This window comes from Diabrotica undecimpunctata, chromosome 3 (genome assembly GCF_040954645.1).
Source record: "Diabrotica undecimpunctata isolate CICGRU chromosome 3, icDiaUnde3, whole genome shotgun sequence".
Lineage (NCBI taxonomy): Eukaryota > Metazoa > Arthropoda > Insecta > Coleoptera > Chrysomelidae > Diabrotica > Diabrotica undecimpunctata.
Window position 1 is genome coordinate 126687394 of NC_092805.1, and position 27271 is coordinate 126714664.

The following is a 27271-nucleotide window of genomic DNA, read 5'->3' on the forward strand; positions in this document are numbered from 1 at the left end:
TGTAAAGCATTCACTTTATTTATACATAAACACATAAAAGAGAACAATTAGAACAGTCACAGTACATTTTATGAAATATACCGTTAAGACTAAACCACAAATTCGAGTTTATTATTCGAATTATTGCCATTGTGGTATCGGTAAATATAAAACCCACGAATTTATGATTTATACCCAACGAAATATTTGATAAAAGTTGGGACGCTACAAGGAAATGGTTTGGGAAAAATTACCGCTACAACTAAATACTGTATAATATTGTAATAAAAATAAAAGTATAATATTAAAATCCTTTAAAATTAAAGCTTAGAGACTAACCAAAAGTTTTCAAATAAACTCTAAATTTCATAAACTTTTTGAAATATCGTTCAAAGTAATTATGAAGCTAAAAAAGATTTTAGAGGAAAAAGATGACAAATGTGATTAATATATCAACTAAAGTCATTCGAAGGAAAGAATCGTCATTTTAATATTGGGGAGGGTACCTATTAATAAAAAGCATAATAATCATCAATACTAAATCCATAAAAATTTATAAAGGTTTAAATTTATTGTTACTCATATATAACGAAGTTTTATATTCATCCTAAATACAGCTTACTAGCGGTGACTTACGTGAGGGTTTAAAACTATTTACTGGAAAAGCATGCGTTGAAAAGCACAGGACTGGATTTATCCCATCAACATCCACAGCTAAATCTGGTCTTTTATCTTCATATTGGCTGCTACACTAGTGAAGGATATTCTCCTGGATAAAAAAGCCAAGCAAGATGCGAAAACTGAGAAGCAAGCGAGGAGAGAGCAGAATGGTGATATAAAAGTAAAAAAATTTAAACGAAAGGTTATTTTTGCTAGGAATAATATACGGAAAAGAAAAGATGTGTTGAAGATGATTCTGAATCATCTCCAGTAACCCTCCTGTAGCCAATGAAGTATGCATCGTATGCGATGAATTTGGAGAAGACAAGAAACTTTGGTGTCGGTGCAGTGGGTGTGGAGTATGGGCACATGCAGCTTGTAGTGGTGGGGAATCAGCTGAAGGTTTTCATAAGGGATATTTAAAAAACCTGTAGTAAACCCTAAGTATAATGATAACGTGTTAGATTGTTTCCAAGTACATTAAAAATTTCTTCAGTTATTTTTAATTTTTACTTTCCCAGCTAAAATAAGATGCACGATAATGCCGCCCCACCGGGTGGGGCAATACCGCGTAAAGCACGAATTTGTAAAATGTTTTATTAATATATATTTTATTTCTTTTAATTCTTATAACATCTTAAACCAAACTAAGAGTAAGAGTAAAACTTAATAACACAATTCAACAAAATTAGGTAGAAAACTTATGAATATACAGTTAATTTGAATGAAACAATTTTCTGTGAATAGTATCTAGTACTATTTATTTCCATTTGTAAGCTCATTTAGGACAAACACTTAGTAGATCGACTGGATTGTCATAATAAATATTAACTGGGGTCGACTGTAGACTGTGACAACAAAAGGAAATCAAAATATGAGAACACCTAAATTATCATAAGATAATTTTTGAATTCCATTCCACACACTTTATGTTAATAGTGCTAGGCATTGAATTAATAATTTACCTAAAGAATTGCATTCTTTTATAAAATATAGAATAACAAATTAGTAGTACGTTTTTTATGGAATCTGTCAAATGATATAATACGAATCTTGCAATATAATGAATGTCTATCAAAAAATTTATCAAATATATTACTTGTACTTGAGGTTGAAATATATAACCATCGTTGATCTTATAAAAAGCAAGAACTTGTTTATTAAAGAAAAAAAAATTCAAATGACTATCACGTAAATTTCTAAAATTTGACGTTATACTTTTGGTAGTCTCCAAAGGATGTGATCGATTTCAAACATTAAGTAAACTCTTCTTATTTCCATACCATAAATTAAATAGATAATCAACTATACTTATTGTTTGAAATAGAGCAGATATTATTCTAAAAATAATGGGAGTCATCTAAAACTAATATGAATCGGGTTGAGACGAACCCAACACCATTGAAATGTGGTCTTTTAACGTCTGCAATTGCCTCATAGTATCCTCATCAAATTTGGGTATTTGTGACAGTCTTAGGCCTTTCTGCGGTCGCAAACTCAGTAAACTTCCATCGTTAAGGGGTATGTTGATATTGGCAAATTCGTCTGGTGCTACGGCGGCTGTGAGTAATGGACTGCCTTGGAAAGATAAGGCGACTTCGTTGTGTTTTGGACGACGTAGTAGAACGTGCGGTGTGTTTGGTTTACACTAAAACATAGGAATATACTTTTAGTAAACAACCTAACAATAATACAATAAGGACGTTTGATGTACAAAATGATGAAATTAGTTTTTTAATACAATTCTTGTAACGAATGTCAAAATTATTTTTTGTTCTAGTCTACTGGATATTTATTGTTTTACAGTACCATCCCTTTTTCAATTCCAGTCTTATTTTTCCTACCAAAATATTGTGATCTCGTATATATATCTCCAACAACATTCAACACACTTGCATGGTTAGTGTTTTGGAATGATTTTATTCTTCTTCTTATTTTAAGACAATGTCTTATTTTTTCAAGTAGTTCAAGTAACTTTTGTAGCCTAAGTTGGGATTCCGATGTTCAACTTTCATACCAGGTTTGGGGGGTTTTCCGGGTGGTCTGCTGGTGTTCGGTTTTTCATACTTGGCAAGTATATTTTCACCCATTCTATTAACGTGATCTCTCCATGCTCTTTTCCTGACTCTAGGCCATTTTACAAGGTTTTGAATGTTACACAGGGTCCTGATAACGCTGCTCCTCACTCTATCTGCAAGTGTTTTGCCAGTAATTGATCTTAGGGTCTTCATGTCTGCCATTCTTAGTAGTCGTGGTTGTTCCTGCTCGTGTTTCTGTGGCGTAGGTCATAATAGGTCTTTCACAAGTTTTGTAATTTTTGATGAATTTGAATTTTGATGATTAATGAAGACATAGCAACAGAACGTTTAAAAAAAGAGGAAAGGGAGAGGTCCATAATGGTGTGGCAAGAAGAATGGGACGAGATGAGAGGGGTGGCGCAGTGGACGAAGTCGTTGATTCGTAATCTGAGAAGATGTGATGGACTGAGGGCACCGGCGTTAGGATTACTTCCTGACGCAGATGCTCACAGGACATATGTAAAATATCGGACATTGTCTCATACACTATTGGTATGCGATAGACGAATAGAGGAGAGGAGCCTGCTTGAGAGAGAGCTAGGAATTAGGGTGCAATCAGTCACGGAACTGGTGGATTAGATGCTTAGGTCAGATCGGTGGAGAGCAGTTCAGAGATATGTGAGGAGAACGTTGGAGAGAAAGCAACAAGAAGAAAGGCGACCTAAAGGGAGGCAGGGTGCTCAGGAGCAAGCAAGAAGATAAGGCAGAATGAGAAGGGGCGAGATTGAACATGAACAGGGAGGAACAGAGGGAGATAAGAATTCAGTCGTAGGAGAAAGTACTAGAATGCGTGAGAATTGTACGTGAATGAGAGATCGGGTAAATGCCGTGCCGATGTTGCGTCTCAATCAGGGGGATCCGACCGGTAATTCCTTCTAGGATCGAGGTATGTTTCGAACATTTAAATACCGATTTTCTAGCGGCTGTTATCGCTTGTGTTTGTATTTCTTGTTTTAGATTTCTATTGCTATAAATATTAGCGCCTAAATATTTGATGGACATGACTAGCTCGACACTTTTATTATAAATTAAGCATATACTGCGTTTTCTGGACAGATATAATCATATTTAATTATTTGCTACCATTTCAAACTTATATAATAGTCTCTGTAGATTGTCCCCATCTTCAGAGATATTATCATCGCATCATCAGCATAGCAAATTGTTTTAGATTTTGTATTGCTCATTCTATAACCTCTTCCTGCAGTTTTCACTTTTTTGGTGATATGACCCATAAGTTTCTTCCCTTTAGTAGTTTGAGCATCGTCAAGCTTTACCCTATCAAAGGGTCGCGTAAGGTCAATAAATTACATTAAGGGAACTTTACTACATTCAATAGCTTTTTCGGCTATTTATCTGATAATGAATAGGAATGATTTATCATTCTTACTAAATTAGCAGTCTCTACTAATTGTATTCCTCATATTTATCCAAGTAGAAATCAGTGATCAGAAATGATCACTGATTAGTGTTACATCCGGAAGAAAATACGGTCTAGTGCAATGATTCTGTAGAGAAGCATATCTTGAAAATATAAGAAAATTGTCCCCCTTATTAAAATAATTATTTCGAAGGGCAACCCAAATTATCTTTACTATAACATAAGAATTTTCAAATGAAGGTGACTCATCTACAAATTGAACTGAGAGCTAATGTTAAATATTAGGTAAATTCTTACCGGCACCTACCGGGGTCATTTTTATTGGGTATGTTTCGCCAATGTGGATAAGCGAAAGTAAGAACTTGGTGTGTAAAAACTCCTTGGAAAGAGTGGTAATGGGAATAGTTTAATCGTTCGGTTTTTTTTATCATCAAGCGTCCATATCTTCATGGGCGTGTTTTTGAGGTAAGTAAACAACAGACAAACAGCAGAACAATATGATTGATGTTTATTCTTTTTATAGGATTAAGATGTACAAATGAAGCGGAAGTTTATGACGGCAGAAGAAAAACAGATTGTCTGTAGAGTGTATGAAAATTTAAAAAATACACTTCCTATAGTGGAAGCATTGTAAGTGAAAAAAATGGTGACGAATTGTGCAAGCTCCAAAAGTACATTGCCGTGATAGAAAAAAATTGAATTGGATGAGTACCGGAAAAATTTTGTACGCACTACTATTCATTCGTTCTTTTTTGAGAATAAAGCGCCAACATTTGAATTCATTAGGACAAAGATTAGGAGAATCGCCAAACAATTAGACGATCTGCCAACTATGGCCATGGATTCCATTTTCCGAGGACATGGTTAAGGCTGAGCTTATAAGTGTCATTAGACAGCTCCATGATGGATATCGCCAGCATGTTTTAGATACAATGGCTCGTGCTAAAGGCATCACCATTTTGAGACTTCCTCCTTACCATTGCGAGCTAAACCCGATAGAAATAATCTGGGCTCAAGTAAAGGGTTACGTAGCTCGTGAAAACGTGACATAAAATTTCTGATGTCCAAAGTTTATTAAGATTCATAGTGCATTAAGATGCCACAAGAAAATAGCTTTCAAACAGTATTAACGTTTATTAGAACTGGCAATGGAACGGATACGGAAAGAAGATTGGGGTAAGGCCGTAGCCCATGTGACCAAGGAAGAAGAGAAAATGTGGAGATTAAACGAGATGGCAGACACTGTTTTCGACAAAATAATAATGGACTTAAGAGTGACTGGGGATTCCTCTTCGGACGAGTCACTGGATTTTGAAACTTCATAAGCTCATAAGCCTAAACTTGGTTAATTATTTATTTGCTCTATAGTTCTTCTATATAAATGGAATATAATAATTATTTTGCAAAGTTTTCTGTTTTTTGAAGTACTGTATTAGGTACTCTATAATAACAATAAAATTTTACTTTATTTTGTTAGACAACTATAAGATACCTGTCAAAATACACATGATAATTTAATAGATTATATCGGTGTTAAATTTAATTTTTAGGTAATTACTTATGTGTTTAAATAAATAATAAATAATTAAAATATTATTTTGGTACGCTTCTGCAAAGTTGAATATTGGTTGGTCGCTTTAAGTCCGATGTTGCCAATGAATCACCTTCAATTGAAAATTGTTATAGTATAGTAGTTATCTAGTAACATCCGAAACAGGTGACAAGGTTTATACTTGTAAAAATCATCCTAATAATGCGAAAAATTACTGAAATTATTTTCAGTATTTTCGGTTACCCACACTTTTTATTTAAAATTAGTTCCTTTAAGTATGAAATATATAATGTAAAAGAAAAATATTTAATTTAAAGCTTATAAACTTACCTTAGGTGTAACAACTCCATAGGCATTTGGTGGAGTTTTCTTGTTTGCTGGTGTTTGGAAATCTGTATTGGTAGAATCTGTATGACTTCTGGACAACGACCTTGTTAACCTACTGCTACTTCTAATATTCTTCTCAATTTTCTTACTTTTGGCTCGAGGCTGATGTTTGGAGATCCTATCAACTGAATTTGAACTCTCTGTTGTTAAGTAGCCTATCAGGACATTACAAAACACCAAAACCAACATTACATGAGGAAAAATGAGGGTTAGAACAAAGATAAAAGCAAAGAGAAAGTTTGCACAAATACAATGAGCATGCTCAAATGATTTCTAAAAGTTTGTAATTTAAACGATGCGATGGGTAACACATGCCAGTCAACTGAACAGATTAAATTGCTCTAGCATTTAGCTTCTGTTTATGCGTGCTTTTTTAATATCACTGAAGAAACGTAAACTTTATATTTAGTAATTCTTAGCTGGCGCTTCACTACGACATTTTATTTTTCAGGTATGTTTTCGATATGAAAGTATGGTAGGATTATTACGATTTTATGAACGGTAGTGAATCACTGAATGATGATGAATACATCTGCGCAATTGATATTATTAAGGCTTTTGATAAGATCCGACATAACAAAATGCTAGAAATATTGAAAACAGCGAGATTGAACAATAAAGATTTATAAATAATTACAAATCGCTACTGGCATTAAGTGGCAAGAATAAAAGTTGAACAAGAACTGTTGGATGTAATAAATATAAATAGAGGAGTGAGACAAGGCTGTATCCTCTAGCCTTTAAATATTTGGAGACAAAGAAGGTATTATTGTGAATGGTATAACCGTGATGATAGTTACCGAACGAAATTACATGCAGGACGACGGTATAAATTTTGAGAATGCCGTACTGGACAGAGTTGTGTATCTCGGCAGTAATATCAATGAGAGCTGGGATCCAACCGTAGAAATTAAAAGCCGAAGAGGATAAGCCCGAGCTACATTTGTAAAAATGAGAAACGTACTTTGCAGCCATAATCTTGATATTGACCTTCGAATTCGAGTGACACATTGCTACATCTTTCCAGTGCTTCTATATGGAGTAAGAGTGGAATAAGTAAGGCCATTTTTAAACAAACAACACAATTGGTTAATATTTTAAAGAGCCGTAAGCTGGAATAACTTCCGTCACATTATGAGACACTCTGAAAAATGTTTACGTTTGCATCTAATCATTCAGGAAATGATCCAAGTTAAACATGGTCCTGGTAGAAGAATAACATTATGGCAGAACCATCTAAGACAATGGTACAGATAATCGACTACATCATTATTTAGAGCTGTTGTCAATACAGTCACGATAGCGAATAAGTAGCCATAATATCCAACGATTGGTAAAGAACGGAATTGGTAAAGGTTAAAGAAGAAGAAGAAGAGGAAGAAGGAGAAAAGAAGTGAATTACTGCCAAGTTGTGACATGTGCAAATTACCATATTAAAAAGAACATATACTTTACTTAAATTATCAATGCTACGACTAAACTTTTAGCAACATTTGGTTATGTTAAGCATGGTACAGTCTGTTCAGAAATATAATATCCACACTTATCGATTTGTAAAAATTTAACGAAAATATAATCTATAAACACCTCTGTTGTTAGTTATATTGATATAGACACTGATTATTTGATAAATATTGAATTTTTTAAAATTACTTTTTAAATTTTAATTCATACGTCGTTTGTACACTTGAGGTGTGATATTGCTTAACTTTTTAATTTTTGTAAATATATAAAGTACAATATAAACATAAAACTTTTACTTTTAGAAATTATCAATTGCACAGGAAATTAGTTTATAACAAATTACATGTCTATAAATACTTTTTGAATTCTAATGCCTATGTATATCAATTTACTGTGAAGTCAATGTCGCTGTCACTTTCATTATCCCAGTTAATAACTTTTTCTGAAGTATTATTTGTGGTATGTATATAAGAATCCTTTACTTTGATTAAATGTAAGACCGTCGTTTTCTATCTCCTATCCAATTAATTGAAGCACACTTCATTGGAATTGAATAATTCAAAACATCATTTGTGTAATTGCGGATTTTAAGTGATGCCATATAATATGTTCAAGGCGGTTGAATATACAGTAATAATAAACTTACAGTGAAGAAAAAAATTTCTGGTGTAAACTGGTATATATTTAAAAAAATATATATTAAATAATGAAATTTTTCAAACGGATTAAAATTTCATCAAAACGTTTTCAGTCTTATCAGATCATCATCAGTGAAAACCTAAGTTAGGAATTGAAACCATTCACTCAAAGAGGTCTAAATAACCTTTACATTTAAAATGTGTTTAAAATTGCTTTATATTAATGTTCATAAATCTGAAATATATGCTGTTTAGGCAATCTCAAAAACATGTTCCACCACACATTAAAGCAACCTCTTTAATTAATTTTAACATTATAATAAATATGGTCTTGCTTTATATCTGCATTGTGGGTTCGTAAATAAGGATAATCCTTAATTGTATATCATAAAAGTAGGATATTATATTTCCCAATAAAGTTTAACATAGAAGATGATTATATGGAAACACATTTTAATGATTTTATTTTTTTATTATCTAGTCTAGAGGAATGGTTAAATAGGTTAAATAGGACTAAATAGGTTATTTTAGTCTTTCAATACGATGTTATTTACTTATATTTTTATATTTCTTGTTTGATATAATCATATCATATTTTGTTATGATACACTTCTCCCAAAGTGGTCTCTAATATATTAGAGACTACTTTGGGAAAGTAGTAGCATTAGTATTATACACATAAATGTGTATCAGCAAACTTATAGTAGACTATAAATTTATATCGTCCGTTAAAAAAAGTCTTTAATGGGAATAAAATAAGCTATCGCCAAAATGAAATATTTAAATACATAATGTTTCAAATTAACAGTTTTAATAATTAGGTAAGTGAAATAATTTAGAATTCGCTTCCGCGGTACTTTTCTTCTCCAACATACAAAAAAAAAGAATAGTGACTTTCCTAACATGTTTTTAATGGGAAATATTATTAACTGTACTGTCCGCTTTTGGTAAGTCTTTTGAACATTCCGACTGATAATAAAATTATTATTTGCAATAAATAATTAGTAATTAGATGCGCTTATTTTTTTAAAGGGGCAGTTTCAATGGGTGATATACCTCGGGAGTTTACATTATCTCCTAGGAATATCCTATTATATTGACCATATCCAACTAGTTCCCACAGGTTCTTCCTTTCACTTATTCTACTATTGACTACTTACAAGAAGGCCCACCAACAAATGTAGCGATTTTAGACTAATCAGTTTGATGAGCTACTTTTACTAATTATACAAAACCAAGTATTTCTTCTGTGCGAAAGTAGAATGGGTAATAATAAACAATTTGAATTTAGAAATTGTCTAGGAACTAGAGAGGCACTATTTTGTTCTCTTACAAAAAGCCGTGAGTCCCGAAAGAACGTTAATGTTTGTTTCATAAACTTCGAGAAGGCATTCGACGGAGTACAACACGATACACTTTTCGATTGCCTGCAGGCAGCACTACTTGACCACGACGATATAAGACTGCTAAAATACTTATATTACAATCAAGTATCGTCTATCCAAATTGGAGACAGTCATACTGAATAACTACCCATCAAACGTGGAGTACGACAGGGTTGTGTTTTGTCACCCAGCCTTTTTAATCTATTCTTTGAAGAAATCTTTCGGGGGGCTTTGGATGACAGACAAGAGAGAGTAAGACTAGGCGGAGAAGTAATCAATATTAGATACGCTATCGATAGAGCCGTTTCCAAATTTACAAGATCTTCAGATATCTAGTAAATCTAGTCAGTGAAGCAAATTATTGGAGAGACCTTAAAATTAACATTTCAAAGACAAAGTGGATGGCGGTTGGAAAGATTAATACAGATCAAGGTCGGCTTTCGCTTAATGGAGAGGAAATAGGATCAAGACATGATCGAAATATCATGTACGGCTTTTATGATCTGGAAAACAGTTTTGTGTAACAAAAACATGTCGATGCATATTCGTAAGAAGGCCCTGAAATGTTATGTGTGGTATATCCTATTATATAATTGTGAGACATGGGCATTAAAAACCACAATGCTTAACAAATTAGAAGCATTCGAGTTGTGGTGCTATGAACGGATCTTAAAAATATCATGGGTTTCATACACTTCCAATACTTCGGCCATATAATTGGAGGACCCAAATACCATCTACTTTGCCTTATAATAAAGGAAAATGGAGTGAAAGAGATGGATTGGTCTAAAGAAACTTTTATGGCTGCGTAATGTTAGACAATGGTGTGGTATCACAGTAGAATTATTCCGCGCAGCAGCCGATAAAGAAAGGTTTGAGAAATTGTAAACATGATGACGGTCAACATCTGAATACGGACAGGGCACCTAAAGAAGAAGACTACTTACAAAATTTCATGAACCTGACTCAATTTTCGTAACGTCAATTTTCGAATGAAACAATGAAATCCGATATTACTGAAAACATATTGTCTTCTACCTGAAATGGCTGGAAAACCTATTTCCAAACTCTTCTAGGGACACAAGAAAATGAAGAGCATATGGACATGCAGCAGAATGAGAGACACAGAAAATATAGAACCCCCAACGATGGAAGAGGTAAAACAGGCAATACGAGCACAAAAGAACAATAAGGCTCCAGGTATTGACAACGTCCCCCCTGAGCTATATAAATTAGGTGGCGATCACCTAGTAGGACAAACGCATGTGCTCATGAACAAGATTTGGAATGATGAAAAGATCACTAATGATTGGAAAACCGGGATTATATGCCCAATTTATAAAAAAGGGGATAAACTGAAATGCGAAAATTATCGCGGCATAACCCTCTTGTGCACGGCGTACAAAATTTTTACTTACATACTAAACAAACGACTCCAACAACTAACTGAAAATATTGTTGGGGAATATCAAACCGGTTTCCGACAAGAAAGATCTACAACTGACCAACTATTCACAGTGAAACAAATCTTAAACAAATCGTGGGAATACGACATTGATGTCCACAACATATTCATAGATTTCAAACAAGCCTACGATTCAATTAATAGGAACAAGTTATATCAAATATTGCAGAGCTTTAATATCCCCTAAAAATGGATAAAAACAACAACGGATTCGTCAATAGCAACTGTCAGAGTCCAAAATGAGCTCACTGAAAACTTTACGATAGCGCAAGGATTAAAGCAAGGAGACGGGCTGACACCGACACTATTCAACCTGACCTTGGAATATGTGATAAGACAGCTGAATATAGGAAGAGGTAATCTCCTAACAAATAAATCAATACAGATTGCCGCCTATGCCGATGATATCAGCATCATATCTCGCAGAACAGAAGAGGCGGCAGAAATATATTCACAATTAAAATCAAAGGCAAAAGAGACCCGACTAGAAATAAATATTCAAAAGACAAAGAAGTTAACGCAGGCAAGAGCTAGGGGAAACAGACGCACAGTTGAATTAGAGGACGATATTGAAACGGTAGAAAGTTTCACATATTTAGGAGTTACATTAAACACGGATGGAACAGAAGAACCAGAAATCCAAAGAAGAATAGTAAAGGGAAACAAAGCTTATTTTTCACTCGATCATGTGTTTCGCTCCAAAAACACACACTGGAGATCGAAAATCAGGGTCTACAAAACTATTATCAGACCAATAGTATGTTATGGATGCGAGACATGGGTGATGACAGAAGAGACAAAAAGAAAACTGAAAGTCTTCGAAAGAAAAGTCATAAGAAAGATATTTGGACCTATTAACGAAAACGGAATATGGAGATCCAGGTATAACCATGAACTCTACCAACTGTTCAAAGAGACACTGATCTCAGAATTCGTTAAACTTCAGAGACTTCGCTGTGCTGGTCATGTAGTAAGAATGAGAGACAGAAAGATTGCCAAAAACAGCCCTAGATAGTAAAATGCAGGGCGCAAGACGAAAAGGACGGCCACGGAAAAGGTGGGAGGATGAAGTGGCAGCGGACGCGTAAAATTGGCTAGACGTGAGAACCTGGGCAAGATCGGCGCGGGACCGACAAGGTTGGAGGCATAGTTTGGAGGAGGACAAGGCCCGATTTGGGCTGTAGCGCCATTGGAGAGAGAGAGAAAATAGTTGAATTATTATTTTTTTTCGGCTATGACTTTATATTGAGATAAAAATGTAAGTTCAATTGTTTTCTACGTTTCTATTAGTACCGAATTATTATTTTTTACCTATAAAATGTGCTTACAAATGCTTATATAGGGCACGCATAAAATCCTCCCCACCAACTATTTTCAAAACAATAAAACTTTAAATATATTTTTTGGATAACTGAACATTACTATTATTATTATCCAGATTTTGCCATAAAGCTCACACTCCCTCTAAGGGGAAAATTCACTCATCCCAGATACCTACGGTATCAAAAGGATTGAGATCTGGTGGGACTCTGGTGCTGCTTTCTGCATGGTTATTATTATTATAATATTAATATTGTTAGTAATCCTAATACTTTTACTGTAATGTTAAGCTTTGATAGAAAACGCTCTATTAGTCAATTTATAATTGTCCTCGTTATCTATTTTTCTTAAATGGCAATATAGGGAATGTGATATATAGTTTAAAAGCTCTTGTGTTTCTCATTATGTTCCTCGCTTTTATCCGGTTCTGACGCTCCGTTTCAAAATGGCTATAGTTGAATTAAGAAAATTATCTTTAATTTACTCCCATCCGAAAAATAACTTTTTCTTGTTTGTATCTGCGTAACACAATAACTTTAAAATAATGTATAACATCTTATACGAGCCCTAACAACTATATGTTGAAACAAGCAGTTATTTTGCGAATATAATGCCAATTTACCGAAATTCTTTTATTTATTTTTTTTTTAAATTGTAAATATGAAATTAACGACATGTATGGAATTATTTTTGCGCAATAATTATATATTTTATATTGATTAGGTACTATTTAATTAATTGGTTGATAATCAAAAACTACTAACAACTAAATATTGGAACATTTTTTGCTTTTCCTCACGTAATTTTATTAGCCTGGCGCAAAGAAGGCTTTGAAATCAAACATACGAGTAGGTAGTGCGTTGTCAATAATAACTGTAACGCGTCATTTGAGTATGTATAATTAACAACCGTCAGTTTTATTACGAGAAAAATATTATAATGGCACGTGGAAAACCTACTGATCCAAAAGTTCAAGAAATTATTATTTATCTGTACCATAAAGGGAAAATCATGCGTGAAATTTCCAGTGAATTGACTGTAGCAACAACTACTGTGTTTAGTATAATTAAGAAATATGGTGAAACTGCCAGTATTGATGTTCGCGGCAAAAGCTCAGGTCGTCCAAAAGCTGTTTCTCAAAGGAGTTGAAGGCATTTAGTTAGAATATGTAAGTCGGGAAGAAGAAATACACTACGAGAAGTAACTGCTAGGTGGAATAGAGAAAGTGGGATGAATATTTCTAGAGAATGCTGTCGCGAATATATCAAAATATTCTCCAACATTAATTTCTACCAAGTGCGGCAAAGTTATATCCATCCGGTGATTTTATCTTTAAGCAGGACGGAGACTCATGCCATACAGTTAAATCTACCACAAAATAGATGGGAGAATATGACATTAAAGTTTTGTCATATCCTTCTAGCAGCCCAGATCCTAATCCAAGAGAGAGCCATTGGCACAAAATAAAACAAGGCCTAAGAAATAACCCTCAGCGTACTTTGACACAACTTGTAACGAGTCCGTCACTTCAATAATCCTTAAACATTTTTAAATTCAAATCCTCTTAATGATTTTCTTAATTCTTAAATTTTAAGTTGGTATTAAACAGCGACACCAAGTGTCCATGTTTGCAATCATAGTTTAGCTAACTCAAAACAAGTGCCCATTGCCCACTTCTGCTTCGACGTTCGGTAGAGACACTTGGGTTTAGAGGTAGGGGCCAGAGAAGACCTAAAAGGTTTTTTTATTTAGAATATTAAAGTTTTTTTAAGAAGAAGTTGCAGGAAGTTTTGGTTTGGTTTTTTTTCTAAGTGTCCTGTTGGTTTATAGCCACTCTGAGCCGGTAAGTGTATCCAATTATCAATAAAATGAAAATATAAAAACCATCAGCCATTTTTGAGATCCTATAGTATTGTCATTTTTCATTTGATTCGATATATTTATCTGAAATGTTTCCCATCATTTCCACATCATTTACAAAACCATTAAATTTTTGCTTTCACACTTGACAAGTAATCTTTATAAAACGTTTCAAGGTTCATAAACCTTGTGTTTTTTTCCCTACTCTGTATTAAGAGTAAGAAAGAACTCTAAAAGAAATGTTTTTTTAGCCTACCTCTGGGAGTCAAGCAGAAGTCAGGGGAAGAATATTTTGATTTTGTTTTTTTGGACAAGTTTTCTTAAGAAGAAAGTTTAAGTTAATACCTAGTCGGAGTAACACCTGGTTCCAGGGTTGATTTTATTTTTGACGTAGCTGTTCCCCAGAGGTCCAGATCTGACCTTATTATCCCCGGACAATTTTGAGAAATCAGAGGGAAGTATCTCCCTCCTTCAGAGTATAAAATATAGTAAATCTGTATTAAGTTTATTTCTTAGTTTTAATTTCTTTTATATAATATTTTTTTTGAACGTTAAATCATACTATTTTTACATAATAATAAAAAAAACACATCATTTTTTTTTAAATAATACTTAATCATATTTAGGGACTAAGTAGGTTGAGGTTTTAAATCCCCCCTTTTAACTCATTTGTACGGTTTCTTGTGTACACATTTAATCAGAGAGTTATTTATTGATATTTTATTATTATTATATATTTAAACCTTTGGAAATCTATTCCTTCAGGATAGTGTCCTTATTACTTGTTAAGACATTTAATTGAAAGCCGAAATACAGAGCTACATCTCTAGTAGGCAAGTAAATTACCTTTTTAGGTACAGTCATTAAATTTGTTCTTATATTTTATTATTTGTAAATTCAGTTTATCAAGGATCAGTTGTGTGTAACCAGGGTATTTATTTTTTTTTGTATATAAGTAACTAGATTAACTGTACATAATTGGTGGTGGGTAGCTATAAAAAAATTATATTGTATACATTTGGATAGGGATTAAAATTTGTGGTGAAAACTAAATATTTTAATGAATACCTGTTTCCCGTTTATTGCAGCAAACAGCTTTACAAGATACCTTGGAAGGTATATGTTAATACTTTCCTGGCGCCCAATCATATCTTAGAGCAACTTCCATGATTTACCACTTTCATTTACGTTATTTCTATATATTTTTTTTAAGTATCCTGTCATTCATATTCTCACTTTACGGTCTCGGTAGGGCATGCAAATTGACCGAATCCTCTTTTGAGTGTCAAGTAGTCACTCTCCGGCACATTCTGCTTTCCAGCTTTAATTTATTTGTTTTTGTTACATTACTTCGCATTTTTTTGTTACAAACTAAGTGCTAAATTGCAAGAAATATGGGATAGTTTCACCCCTGAATTCTATAAAGGGCTAGTTGATAAAATATTTCCTAGAGTTCAGGCTGTTATTCAAGCCAAGGGCCTTATTAATTTTAATTTGTTAAAAACTCCTTGTTCCAATATTTAGTTGTCAAATTTTTTTTGATTATCAAACAATTAATTAAATGGTAATAAACATAAAATATATAACTAAACTGTAAAAATAATTCCTTATTCATAAAAAATTTACAATTAAATTAAAGTTAATTTCATATTTACAATTAAAAAAAATTAAATAAAATAATTTCGGTAAATTGGCATTTTATTCGCAAAATAACTGCTTGTTCCAACATATAGTTGTTAGGGCTCGTATAGTCACGTAAATAAATGTTGATAACGTCATATTTTGGCAGTTGTTGTCAATAAATAAGCTAAATCTAGGAATGTACCGAGCGTCAAGAGCTTTCAAACAAAGTATTATTTGGCATATACTTAATCTTATTTCTAATAAATTATATAAAATGGCGCCCTTCCGCCATTTAGACTGATTACGTTACTAGCCATCATAAAAAATTTACAGGTCCCTTAGTGACAAAAAAAAATTATTAATATTTATTTTATGGTTCAGGAATTAGTTGGGTGAAGGACTTTAAACGCGCACTGTATATTCCAATTATGCTTATCTTACCTTCATCTGTGGCAGAAGAACTTCGCGTCAGTCGTTTTCTTCCTTTCCTTACAGACTTCGTATGACTTAAAAGGTCTTGTTTGCGTGTTACATTTATACTTGTGTTACTTTTTGAAACTAACACATTATCCTAAAATGTAATTAGGTTATCAGAAGTCATATACAAAATGGGAATGAATCAGAATTTTAGTTTAAAATACTTTATATTGATGTTTCAATGTCCACTTTGGGAATCATAAAATATAAATTAAACACATTATTTTGTTTTGTTAGTTGGTAGATAGGTTAAAATGGCATTTTTAATATTTTCAGGTGCATTCCTGGGACGACTTTATTGGAAGTTCATTCAATTACTTGAAATAAACTCGAGAACAACCGAAAGAAAAATCATAGCATGTGATTTGTCTTTAAAAAGACAGCCAATCCGACAGTAAAATTCTCTCGTTAGTAATGTAGTATATAATAAGGAAATAATGAGGAAAAATCAGGAGGAAAACTCATGGTACTATCCTGACATGGATACTTACCAGGTCACATAATTTAGTATTTAGTTCTTCTAAGGAAAATTGCTTAATAATTTCTCTTCTGTTGTCTTCCAACATACAGTGCAATTTTACATCAATCAAATCAATGAATTCTTGCTCTAAAACAAAAAATATTTCAATTAACCTTTGCTAAAGACAACGATTCCTAGCGAGTCTAGAGAGACAAGGATTACAAAATTAAACATATTCATTTGACATAATGACGGTATTAGATTTTTGTTTTGATACAGGGCAGCGACAACCGCTTATACGTATTTCGACCTCTTTAGGTCTTGTCAGAACGGTATAGCCACTGCTCTGAACCAAAACAAAAATCTCTCCCGTCCTAGACAATAGTTATCAAAATAACTATATACGGACGTAACTACGCCATCTAAAAACAAAAAGAGAAATCAAACGATTTCTACCTAGCGAAACCGAATTCAAATTTTTACCACTGTGTTTCCTAAAACTTGCGAAACAAACAGCTGGATAAATTACTCGGCAAGGGAATCTAAAATTGCTTCCACATGCCGTTCATCCTGGTCAAAATTCGTAGTAAATTCAGTTTCTGGTACTCCAAACGAAGTAAGTAACAAAACATAATAACGGTATTAGATTTTTGTTTTGATACAGGGCAGCGACAACGGCTTATACGTATTTCGACCTCTTTAGGTCTCGTCAGAACGGTATAGCCACTGCTCTGAACCAAAACAAAAATCTCTCCCGTCCTAGACAATAGTTATTAAAATAACTATATACGGACGTAACTACGCCATCTAAAAACAAAAAGAGAAATCAAACGATTTCTACCTAGCGAAACCGAATTCAAATTTTTACCACTGTGTTTCCTAAAACTTGCGAAACAAACAGCTGGATAAATTACTAGGCAAGGGAATTTAAAATTGCATTCCACATGCCGTTCATCCTGGTCAAAATTCGTAGTGAATTCAGTTTCTGGTACTCCAAACGAAGTAAGTAACAAAACATAATGCCGGTATTAGATTTTTGTTTTGATACAGGGCAGCGACAACCGCTTATACGTATTTCGATCTCTTTAGGTCTCGTCAGAACGGTATAGCCACTGCTCTGAACCAAAACAAAAATCTCTCCCGTCCTAGACAATAGTTATCAAAATAACTATATACGGACGTAACTACGCCATCTAAAAACAAAAAGAGAAATCAAACGATTTCTACCTAGCGAAACCGAATTCAAATTTTTATCCAGCTGTTTGTTTCGCAAGTTTTAGGAATTTTAGATTCCCTTGCCGAGTAATTTATCCAGCTGTTTGTTTCGCAAGTTTTAGGAAACACAGTGGTAAAAATTTGAATTCGGTTTCGCTAGGTAGAAATCGTTTGATTTCTCTTTTTATATTAATTTGATTTCATTTTTACTAACATATGCTTAAAACTTCGTTATGTCAGTTTACTTGTAGTATAAAAGAACTTTTTATTGACTTCTTAAATAACTTTACATTCTTTGAGGATCTTACATACACATTCTTTTTTTACTATGAATTAGTACCAGTAATTTCACAAAAGTATCCAAACAATTATCTGTTCTGATATAAACTCTCATTTATACAGGCTCAGAACTCCACAGAACAGATATATCTTGCAAGACTACATTGTTTAGTCTATTCATACCGTAACATGTTACATAGATTAACAGAAATTCCCATGTCAAAAAATAACTTCGAGATAGAATTGCATATCATTAAGCAAATAGCAGTAAACAATGGGTACAACGAACAAACAATAAACAAAATTTTAAACCAAAAACGGCATAAGAAAGACCTGAAATTAGTCTTCCTATCACCAGAGAAAAAACAAAGTACCTTCTGCTCGATTACATAGGTATACAGGCAAGATATCAACAAAAATAGCCACACATAAAAAAGAAAGCTTGCAAAACAAATAACAAATTAAATATATTAAGAACAACAAGAGTAAAAAAAAGCACTTACACAGTAGTATATACAAACTTATATGTAGTGACTGCCCAAAAACTTACATCAATCAAACTGGTAGAACCTTTAATAAACATATAGCAAAACACAAAAGGGGTTTCAATAAAAGAAAAAACAAATTCTATGTACGCACTTCACCTACTAGATCAGCGGTGCTCAAAAGGTCGATCGCGATCGACCGGTCGATCGCCAAAGTTTTTGAAGTCGATCGCGATTCGCGGAGAAAATACGGGGACTGTCCTGACTCACCACACGTGCATGATCGAAATAATTATGATGCTATGTACTTTTCTTTGCAATTTGACGAGTCAACCGATATGACTGATACCGCCCAGTTGTGTATTTTCATTCGGATGGTATTTTCTGACATGTTGGCTAAAGAAGAATTGTTAACAATGCTGCCTCTGAAAGAAAAAAACTCGCGGAGAAGATATATACAACGTTTTTATAAATTTTGTGAAACAATACGAGCTACCGATTTACAAACTCGTGTGTATTACAACAGATGGTGCACCATCCGTGACTGGCGTTAACAATGGATTTGTTGCATTATGTCGAGCTAACGATGAATTTCCATCGTTTTTTTCATTTCATTGCATCATTTACCAGCAAGTTTTGTGTTCCAAAATTTTAAATATGGACGACATCATGAAGATGACAACAAAAATTGTGAATTCAATCAGAGCGCGAAGCTTGCAACGAAGTCTTTTTAAAGCGCAATTGGAAGCTACCAAGTCTGCGGAACAAACTGATTTACTTCTGCATACAGATGTGAGGTGGTTGAGCCGTGAAAAATTTTTAGATAGGTTTCAGAAGCTACTTCCCGAAATAATTTCTTTTTTAGAAGAACGAGGGGACGACACTCATCTACTTCAAAACGAAAAATGGCATAGTGATCTGGCTTTCCTAACAGATTTAACAAATCATTTGAACCTCCTTAATTTTGAACTACAAGGTAAAAATAAAACAATTATCGATATGATGAGCGCAGTACATTCTTTTGTCAACAAATTGAAATTATTAATTAAGCAAATTAGCAGAAAGGATTTAAACAACTTTCCATTGTTGAAAAAAAAGGGTAGCCGTTCATTTGAATTATGTTTATTACGAGACGGAGCTGCAAGCACTTCATAGCGAGTTTGAAAGACGCTTCGCTGATTTTAAAAAACTGACAGCTATTGTAACATTCATCTCTAATCCATTTTCTTGTCAAGGCGTGTAAAAAATAGCCACTGAAATATCCGTTACGTTCAATATGGAGATTATTTCCGTCCAAAATGAAAATAATTTCGGATATACACCTTAAATCCAGAGCGACCGATACGAAATTTTGGTCTTTCATATCATCTGAGATATATCCGTCTTTGAGACAAGTAGCTTTGCAGCTCACAGCATTATTTGGATCAACATACTTGTGTGTCTGCATTTTCCCAAATGAAGATAGTGAAATCAAAATATCGTAATCGGCTAACTGACGAACATCTCTCTTCGTGCTTGCGTTTGGCCCTCGGTAATTACGTACCATCATATGAAATACTTGTGGATGATAATATGCAGTGCCATGCATCAACATCCAAATAAAATTAATATGAAAAACATGAATTTAATTACAACTCTCTGTAGTTATAACTTTTTATCAACTAGAAATGTGCAATAAAGTTTTTTATTTTCAAAATTGTTTTTTTACTATGCTTTGTTTTTAAACCAGGAGGAGCAAAGTAAAGAGACAGATTCACACCCAAGAAAGTCATTAGAAAAGTTACCAAATACATCTTCTTTTTTGGTTGATCATATCGGCCTTCGACGATAATCCAAAAATATTATATTATACTAATACGTCGCTAAAGAGTTCTAAAAACAACTGTTTTTATATAAAAGCAGAATAAAAATCTAAAAATTAAAAGAATAAGGCAGAAAACACAAAAAATCGCCGATATAACTTAATTAATCTATGAAATGCCATTAGTGTCAAAATTTCATAACAGTGGAGTAAACTTGTCTGAGGTTGGACCAATTACAAACAAACATTGCGGCGCGGTAAATTTGAATTGCTCCTTCTATTTTAAAAACACGATATAGGAGTCGATCTCCGGACGCTTGCAGTTTATGTGGTAGATCCCATGCAGTATAAGTCTGAGCACAACTGTTCTAGATCATAATCAGTGTTTTAATGACCATTTTCAAATTCTCCATATTCAAAATAAAGGCCTTAAGCTATCTTTATTAGAATCTATGGAAACTAATAAATTAAAAAAGACAGGTATAGTTCTAAATGACCAACTTTAGACAAGCAGCTCTAACCAACGCCGGTTTAACCATGGGTCTTTTCGGGACTGTAGCACCGGGCGGTACGCGCGAAGCGCCTGCTGTTCCTAAATTATATGGTTATGTATGATATGTTATGTATGGACGAGATAAAAGGCCAAGGAAAGTCTTGGAATGAGGTGAAGGCCTTAGCGCAAAATAGAACCCGATGGCGCGTTTTCACTGAAGCTCTATGCTCCACCTAGGAGTTCAAGAACCTTATATATATATATATATATATATATATATATATATATATATATATATATATATATATATATATATATATATATATATATATATATATATATATATATATATATATATATATATATATATATATATATATATATATATATATATATATATATATATATATATATATATATATATATATATATATATATATATATATATATATATATATATATATATATATATATATATATATATATATATATATATATATATATATATATATATATATATATATATATATATATATATATATATATATATATATATATATATATATATATATATATATATATATATATATATATATATATATATATATATATATATATATATATATATATATATATATATATATATATATATATATATATATATATATATATATATATATATATATATATATATATATATATATATATATATATATATGGTAAAATAAAATTTGCATACAAATCCACATTATATAATAATAAATTTTTTTGTATTTTATGTACGACGTCGACGTATATGGTTTATGCACGGTATTCAGTTCATGTTATCTAGACTAAATGTCAGATAACGTACAAACATGCCGCCGTAAAATTATATCATTTTAGAGCGTTTAAGAATAATGTGCGAACACCGCAAAATAGCTCATGTTTGGGTTGGCAATGAGCGGATTGAATTGTAGAAACATAAAAGGTGAGATATTTTAAACATCCTGCCTGACGGGCGCCGTGTGTACGAGTAGAAATACCTATAATAAACTACGGTAAGAGGTTTGTCTTACATTTGAAACTGTATAGGTATCTGTAAATAAAACATTAATATAATAAATATACAATGGAAAAGTATGGAAGAGCGAAAACAACCTGGATCTTTCTGGCTTAAAAGGAAACAAGAAAAGCAGAAAAGGCAAAATAAAATTAAAATTAGGTATACCCAAAATGACAGCATTTTTTACAACAAGAAGACGACACTACAAATATTTCCCAACTCGGTCCTAGTTCTAAAGCTACTAGTGATAAATATATTCATATTCGACCATATGAACCTATTTTGGAGACTTCAGAATCAATGACAGAGCACTTAGTATCACCTGTTTCAAAAGTATTAGAAGATGAAGAACCAACCACCAGTAACTCGTGTAAGCCATATTTAAATTTTTTGTAACGAGGCTAAAATGCAAAAAGATAACGGTGCCTTTACAAATGCTAACTAAAACAGAACAATGACAAATAATTTTTTTTTATTTCTTTTTAGATCCAAAACAGGATTTACTTAATTTTAAAGATCCAGCACTTTTTCAAGATTGCCATAATTACGCAGAAATGATTCTAGAAAAATGGGTCGAACAGAATCTTACAGATATGGACTTTTCAATGTCGAAAAGAAATTTCGGCGAACAAAACAGGTATGCCGGTGAGCAAATATTTTATAAAAAACTGGTTAATGGAGAAGTGGTTAGCCGCAATTTAAAACAGGATTTACATTATGGAATAAAAGTAAGGAAAGATTTGACGAAGATGAAAGATCCAATGATCATATAGATAATCTGAAAATTTATACGACTCGCTTATTAAAGCAAGGAAGAGTTGATGTAGAACGCGAAAAGGAAATTAGCACTGCGAAAGAATATTGGGTTAAAGTAATAGAAAGAATCATAAGTGTAATAAAGTTTCTGGCTACCAAGGAATTGGCATTTAGAGGTACTCATGAAAGAATTAGTTAAAAACAGAATTAAAACTACTTAGGTTTACTGGAACTATTGTCAGAATATGATCCATTTTTAAAAGATAATATTATTAAACGAGCTAATTTAGGTAAGGGCAAAACATCATATCTATCAAAAAATATATGTAACGAATTACTGAAAGCCAATCCAAATACTTTTGTCCAATCAAGTCATTGATGAAATTGTTAGGCAAATTAATGACACATCATGACCAACTTACGGCGATTTTGAGATACTGTAACATTAAAGGGAAACCCATAAAAAGATTCGTGGAATTTGATTATAAAAACACTGGGCAAGCTCACAAGAACTTGAGGAAACAGTTATTGGGATGTTAGTCTTTGAAATTAGATATTAGAAGAACTGTAGAGGCCAGTCTTACGACAATGCCAGTAATATGAGTGGCAAGTATTCTGGTTTGCAAGCACATATTAAAGTTTACAATGATTTAGCTCTCTTTGTGCCATGTGCTGCTCCCTCTTTAAATTTGGTTGTCCATAATACAGCAGATTGTTGTTTGGAAGAAATATCTTTTTTATGTAGGTACAAGCTATTTAAAATTTTTTCTCCGTGTCTACACACAGGTATGAGTTATTGTCTTGTGCAATAAAGGATTCGCCTGAGTCAGGACAAACACTGTTACCTAAAAGAGTGAATAAAACCTGTTGGTCTTCTCGTTTTGATGCCGTAAAAGCATTAAAAAGCAATTACGGTTTGATTAAAACATGTTTGATTCGAATGTCAAATGATATATTTGAGAAAAATGTAGTAAGATTTGAAGCAGCTTCTCTATCAGAAAAACTTGATTTTTTGGCAAACGGAATAATTTTATCATTCTGACATGACGTTTTACAAAGGGTTAATAAGGTGATTAAAGCAGTACAAAAGGAAAATATGGATTTAAGCACAATTTGAAGGAAAGTTTAAGCCAAAAAGAAAGAATGTGAACACAATGTTATGTTTTTATAATAGACAATCTTAAGTCGGAGATTATTCGCTGGTCTGATGGTTACAAATCTTGTTCAAGAGCATTTGAATTTTTGTTTAAACTAAAAACTACGGAAGATAAAGATATTTTTAGATTGGCAACCGAATTACAAAAAAAATACAAGGAGGATTTGGATGAGTATTTTCCCCAAGAACTTGTGCATTTAAAGCATTTGTTAGTCTCTTCCCCAACTAAAAATAGACACTCCTTTAGAATTGGTACAGGTTTTATATGAAAATAAATTAATATGTCCATTTCCAAACATTAATATTTGCCTGCATATTTTTTTCTTCATAATGGTCGCAAATGCAAGTAATGAACTCTCTCTTTCGACACTAAAAAGGGTAAAGACCTATTTAACAAATGCATATTCGCAAGAAAATTTGAACTCATTAGCAAATTTATCCATTAACGAGGACCTGCTAAATGAATTAAATATAAATGATATCATCGAAAACTTCGCTTCAGTAAAGGCAAGAAAACAAACTTTTTAATAGTAAAGGTATTTGATTACCTACCTCATGTTACCTGTTTGAATGTTATTAGGTATATTTTAATTTTACTTTTTGAGGTCCCTTAATTTTTTTCTTGTATTTTGTTAGTATTCATTTAAGTTTGAAACCAAAAAAAGTTGTAATTGTTTTCCTTATTTTAATAAACTTGTATTCAAAATATGTTTTGTTGAATTGAAATAAAGTTAAGAAATATTTTTGAGCCTAGGTGCGGCATCCAAATCAGTACAGGGCAGCAGACTGTGTTAAACTAGCACTGCTCTTCACTCCTCAACTTATTCAGCTAAAGACTATAAAGTGTAGACACATAGTAAAAATACATCACTTGAGAAAGGCACTCTGTCGAAATAGCTGTAGTGATAATATATCATATTTTCTTTTATGAATTGTACAAATTGCATAAAAAAACTTACTTAGTGTACGTACAACCTCCAGAAGAAACTGTCTATCAATACCTTCTTCATCTAATTTTGATGTTGTTTTTTTATTGACTGCTTTAGTTCTTGGCATCTAGAATATACATATACTAAAATTAGGTTTTGAATTAAATATTTAATTAATAGTAACAAAATAAATTTCGTATTGCCAAACTCATCAAATTTTAATATAGTTTACTAAAATAAAACATTCTTTATTGTGGTACAAGATAGCTTCAAAAGAGATGAAATGCTTTTGAAGATGCTGTTACAAGAAAAGACAGAATAAAAAATGAGGAAATAAAACAAAGAACACTATCAGAAAAAGGAATATTAATATATGTAGAAGAGAACAGATTCAAGTAGTATAAAAACAGAATGGAGCTAAAACATAATAAAATTATAAAAGCATAATAGAGTAATAAAAATAAAATTGTTTGGTATACGTATACAAAATCTTTGCACACAAAAATAGTTATTTTAAAATTATTTTTTTCTAAGGAAGTTGTTTTTTCTTAAGGAAGATGATTAGGTGAAATATATAAAATTCAATATATTCTATATCAATACTAACTCTTCGTGGTTATGATAATATGCTATTAGAATGTAACATACATTTAACATCTGATGAATGACAGACTCTTAAACTCAGCAATCTGCAGCTCAACTGGACAAATTCGAGGACTGCCATCAAATAAATGACGAAACTAAAGATAAAAAAGTTGTCTTTGGAATGATTTTGACGAAATCATCAGTGTTAAATCTGAAGCGTTAACCAATTCAAGACAAGATGACATAATAATTATTGAAGTTGAAAATTATAAAAATAAACCGCTAATCAGCTGACATGAAAATTCACTGTTTTGGTGGAAATAGGGGAAGGAGATTTATCCTCATTTATCTGTCTTGACCAATCAAATACTTTATATTCCTGTGACTTATGTGTCTTCTGAACGAATATTTTCCAAAGCTGGCCAAATAGCCTCAGAAAAAAGAAGTAGAAGAAGAATATTAAATCTGGATTGTAAGAGACGTCGATCCAGATTGTTTGTGAATGATCCATCACTACTTGGAACCATATGGGAAACTTTATTATTAATTTTATGAAAAAAAAAGTTATTCTTCATAAAAAAGCTCTGCATGGTTTAATGCTATCAGATATCAAATTTTAGCAATCTTATACAAGTTTTGTCAAAAAATATGAATTTTGCTCAAGAGTAGTAGCTCAAGTACCTACCTTTATACTTCACAATATTGAAAATTGTTATTATGAAAAGTTGTTTGGAATTAAAAATTGTTTTAATATGCAATTACATCCTTCTAATTGAAAAAAAAATTATCAAATTACTAATATTAAACTAATTTTTATTTATTACAAATATGATAACTGTTCCATTCTGATAGAAAAAAGGTTATTACCTCCTCAATGTTCATTAGATTTTTAATTTAATATTTTGTTTTGTGAAAATTTCCTTATCATTTTTTAGCAGAGCGAAAGAGTTATCATATTTTGTAATAAATAAAAAAATATGTTTGGTATCAGTAACTTGAGAAAAACTTACAAAAAACTTTTTTCTTTCAATTAGAATAATGTTATTCCATATTCAAAATAGGTTTTAATTCCAAACAACTTTCATAATTATAATTTTTGTCATAAAGCAATGTCCTGTTGTATACTGAAACTGTATTTTTGTTTAGGACTACCAGATTTAGAACCTCTCCCTCAAAAATTGTATCAGTTAATAATATATATGAGTACAGTTCAATACATAAAAACCTATATTTAAATCTTTCGGAGAATAACAATTTCAATAGCTATAGAATAAGTATCAATATATGTCTTAAGTTTTAAGATATATTTTACCTTCTTGCCTCCAAATGCACTGACAACTTGTGTCATTAAAACATAAATTTCCAGTGTAGAATAATACAAACTTTTTAAGTCATATTCTACCTATTACAAGCTTTTGTTATACTTACAGAGACAAATATATTTTACAAAATAGAGATACATATTTTTCCAGAGTTCATGCTGCTTGAAAAGTCGTTATTTTTCAAACACGTAGGTTATGTATTTATAATATACTTACTTTAAAATACTTAAAACCAGTTTTCACTAATAAAAACAATGTCCACACACAGGTTAACAGTCCATCACAGTTAAATAAATCTTTTGAAATATAATTCGTTAATGATTTTCTGAATTAAGACAGAAAAGCAAACATAACTTTTAAATACAACGTCAAACAATCAAATTCAACTGTGCAAAGCAAAATGTCAAATGTCAATTTTTTTACCTATGCTTGGTGCGCCATCTTTGTGTAAATAGTCAAAACAAGAAGGTTATGAA

The 27271-nt window shown here is 32.1% G+C and overlaps 1 protein-coding gene across 2 annotated transcripts; it reads right to left on the reverse strand.

Moving 5' to 3' along the window:
* On the reverse strand, positions 1 to 27201 carry borr (borealin-related). 2 transcript variants are annotated; one of them, XM_072526878.1, is made up of 6 exons: positions 27012 to 27201; positions 24919 to 25015; positions 16761 to 16876; positions 16234 to 16363; positions 5981 to 6162; positions 1 to 2287 (listed from the first exon to the last, which is right to left on the reverse strand). In XM_072526878.1, the coding sequence occupies exons 2-6, from the start codon at positions 25013 to 25015 to the stop codon at positions 2006 to 2008; spliced, it is 807 nt and encodes a 268-aa protein (XP_072382979.1). In that variant the 5' UTR covers positions 27012 to 27201; the 3' UTR covers positions 1 to 2005. The 2 variants fall into 2 exon arrangements, with proteins under 2 accessions (XP_072382979.1, XP_072382978.1); XM_072526877.1 differs by having other exon boundaries at positions 5981 to 6192.
* Positions 27202 to 27271: the final 70 nt, after the last annotated feature.

Bases quoted from the DNA above. Each gene is read 5' to 3' on its own strand.
- borr (XM_072526877.1), bottom strand. From the start codon at position 25,015: ATGCCAAGAACTAAAGCAGTCAATAAAAAAACAACATCAAAATTAGAT. The intron at 16,877-24,918 runs GTAAGTTTTTTT...TTTTTGTTTTAG, and splicing joins GGAGGTTGTACGTACACTAA to AGCAAGAATTCATTGATTTG. The intron at 6,193-16,233 runs GTAAGATAAGCA...ATGTCCTGATAG, and splicing joins TTCTTCTGCCACAGATGAAG to GCTACTTAACAACAGAGAGT.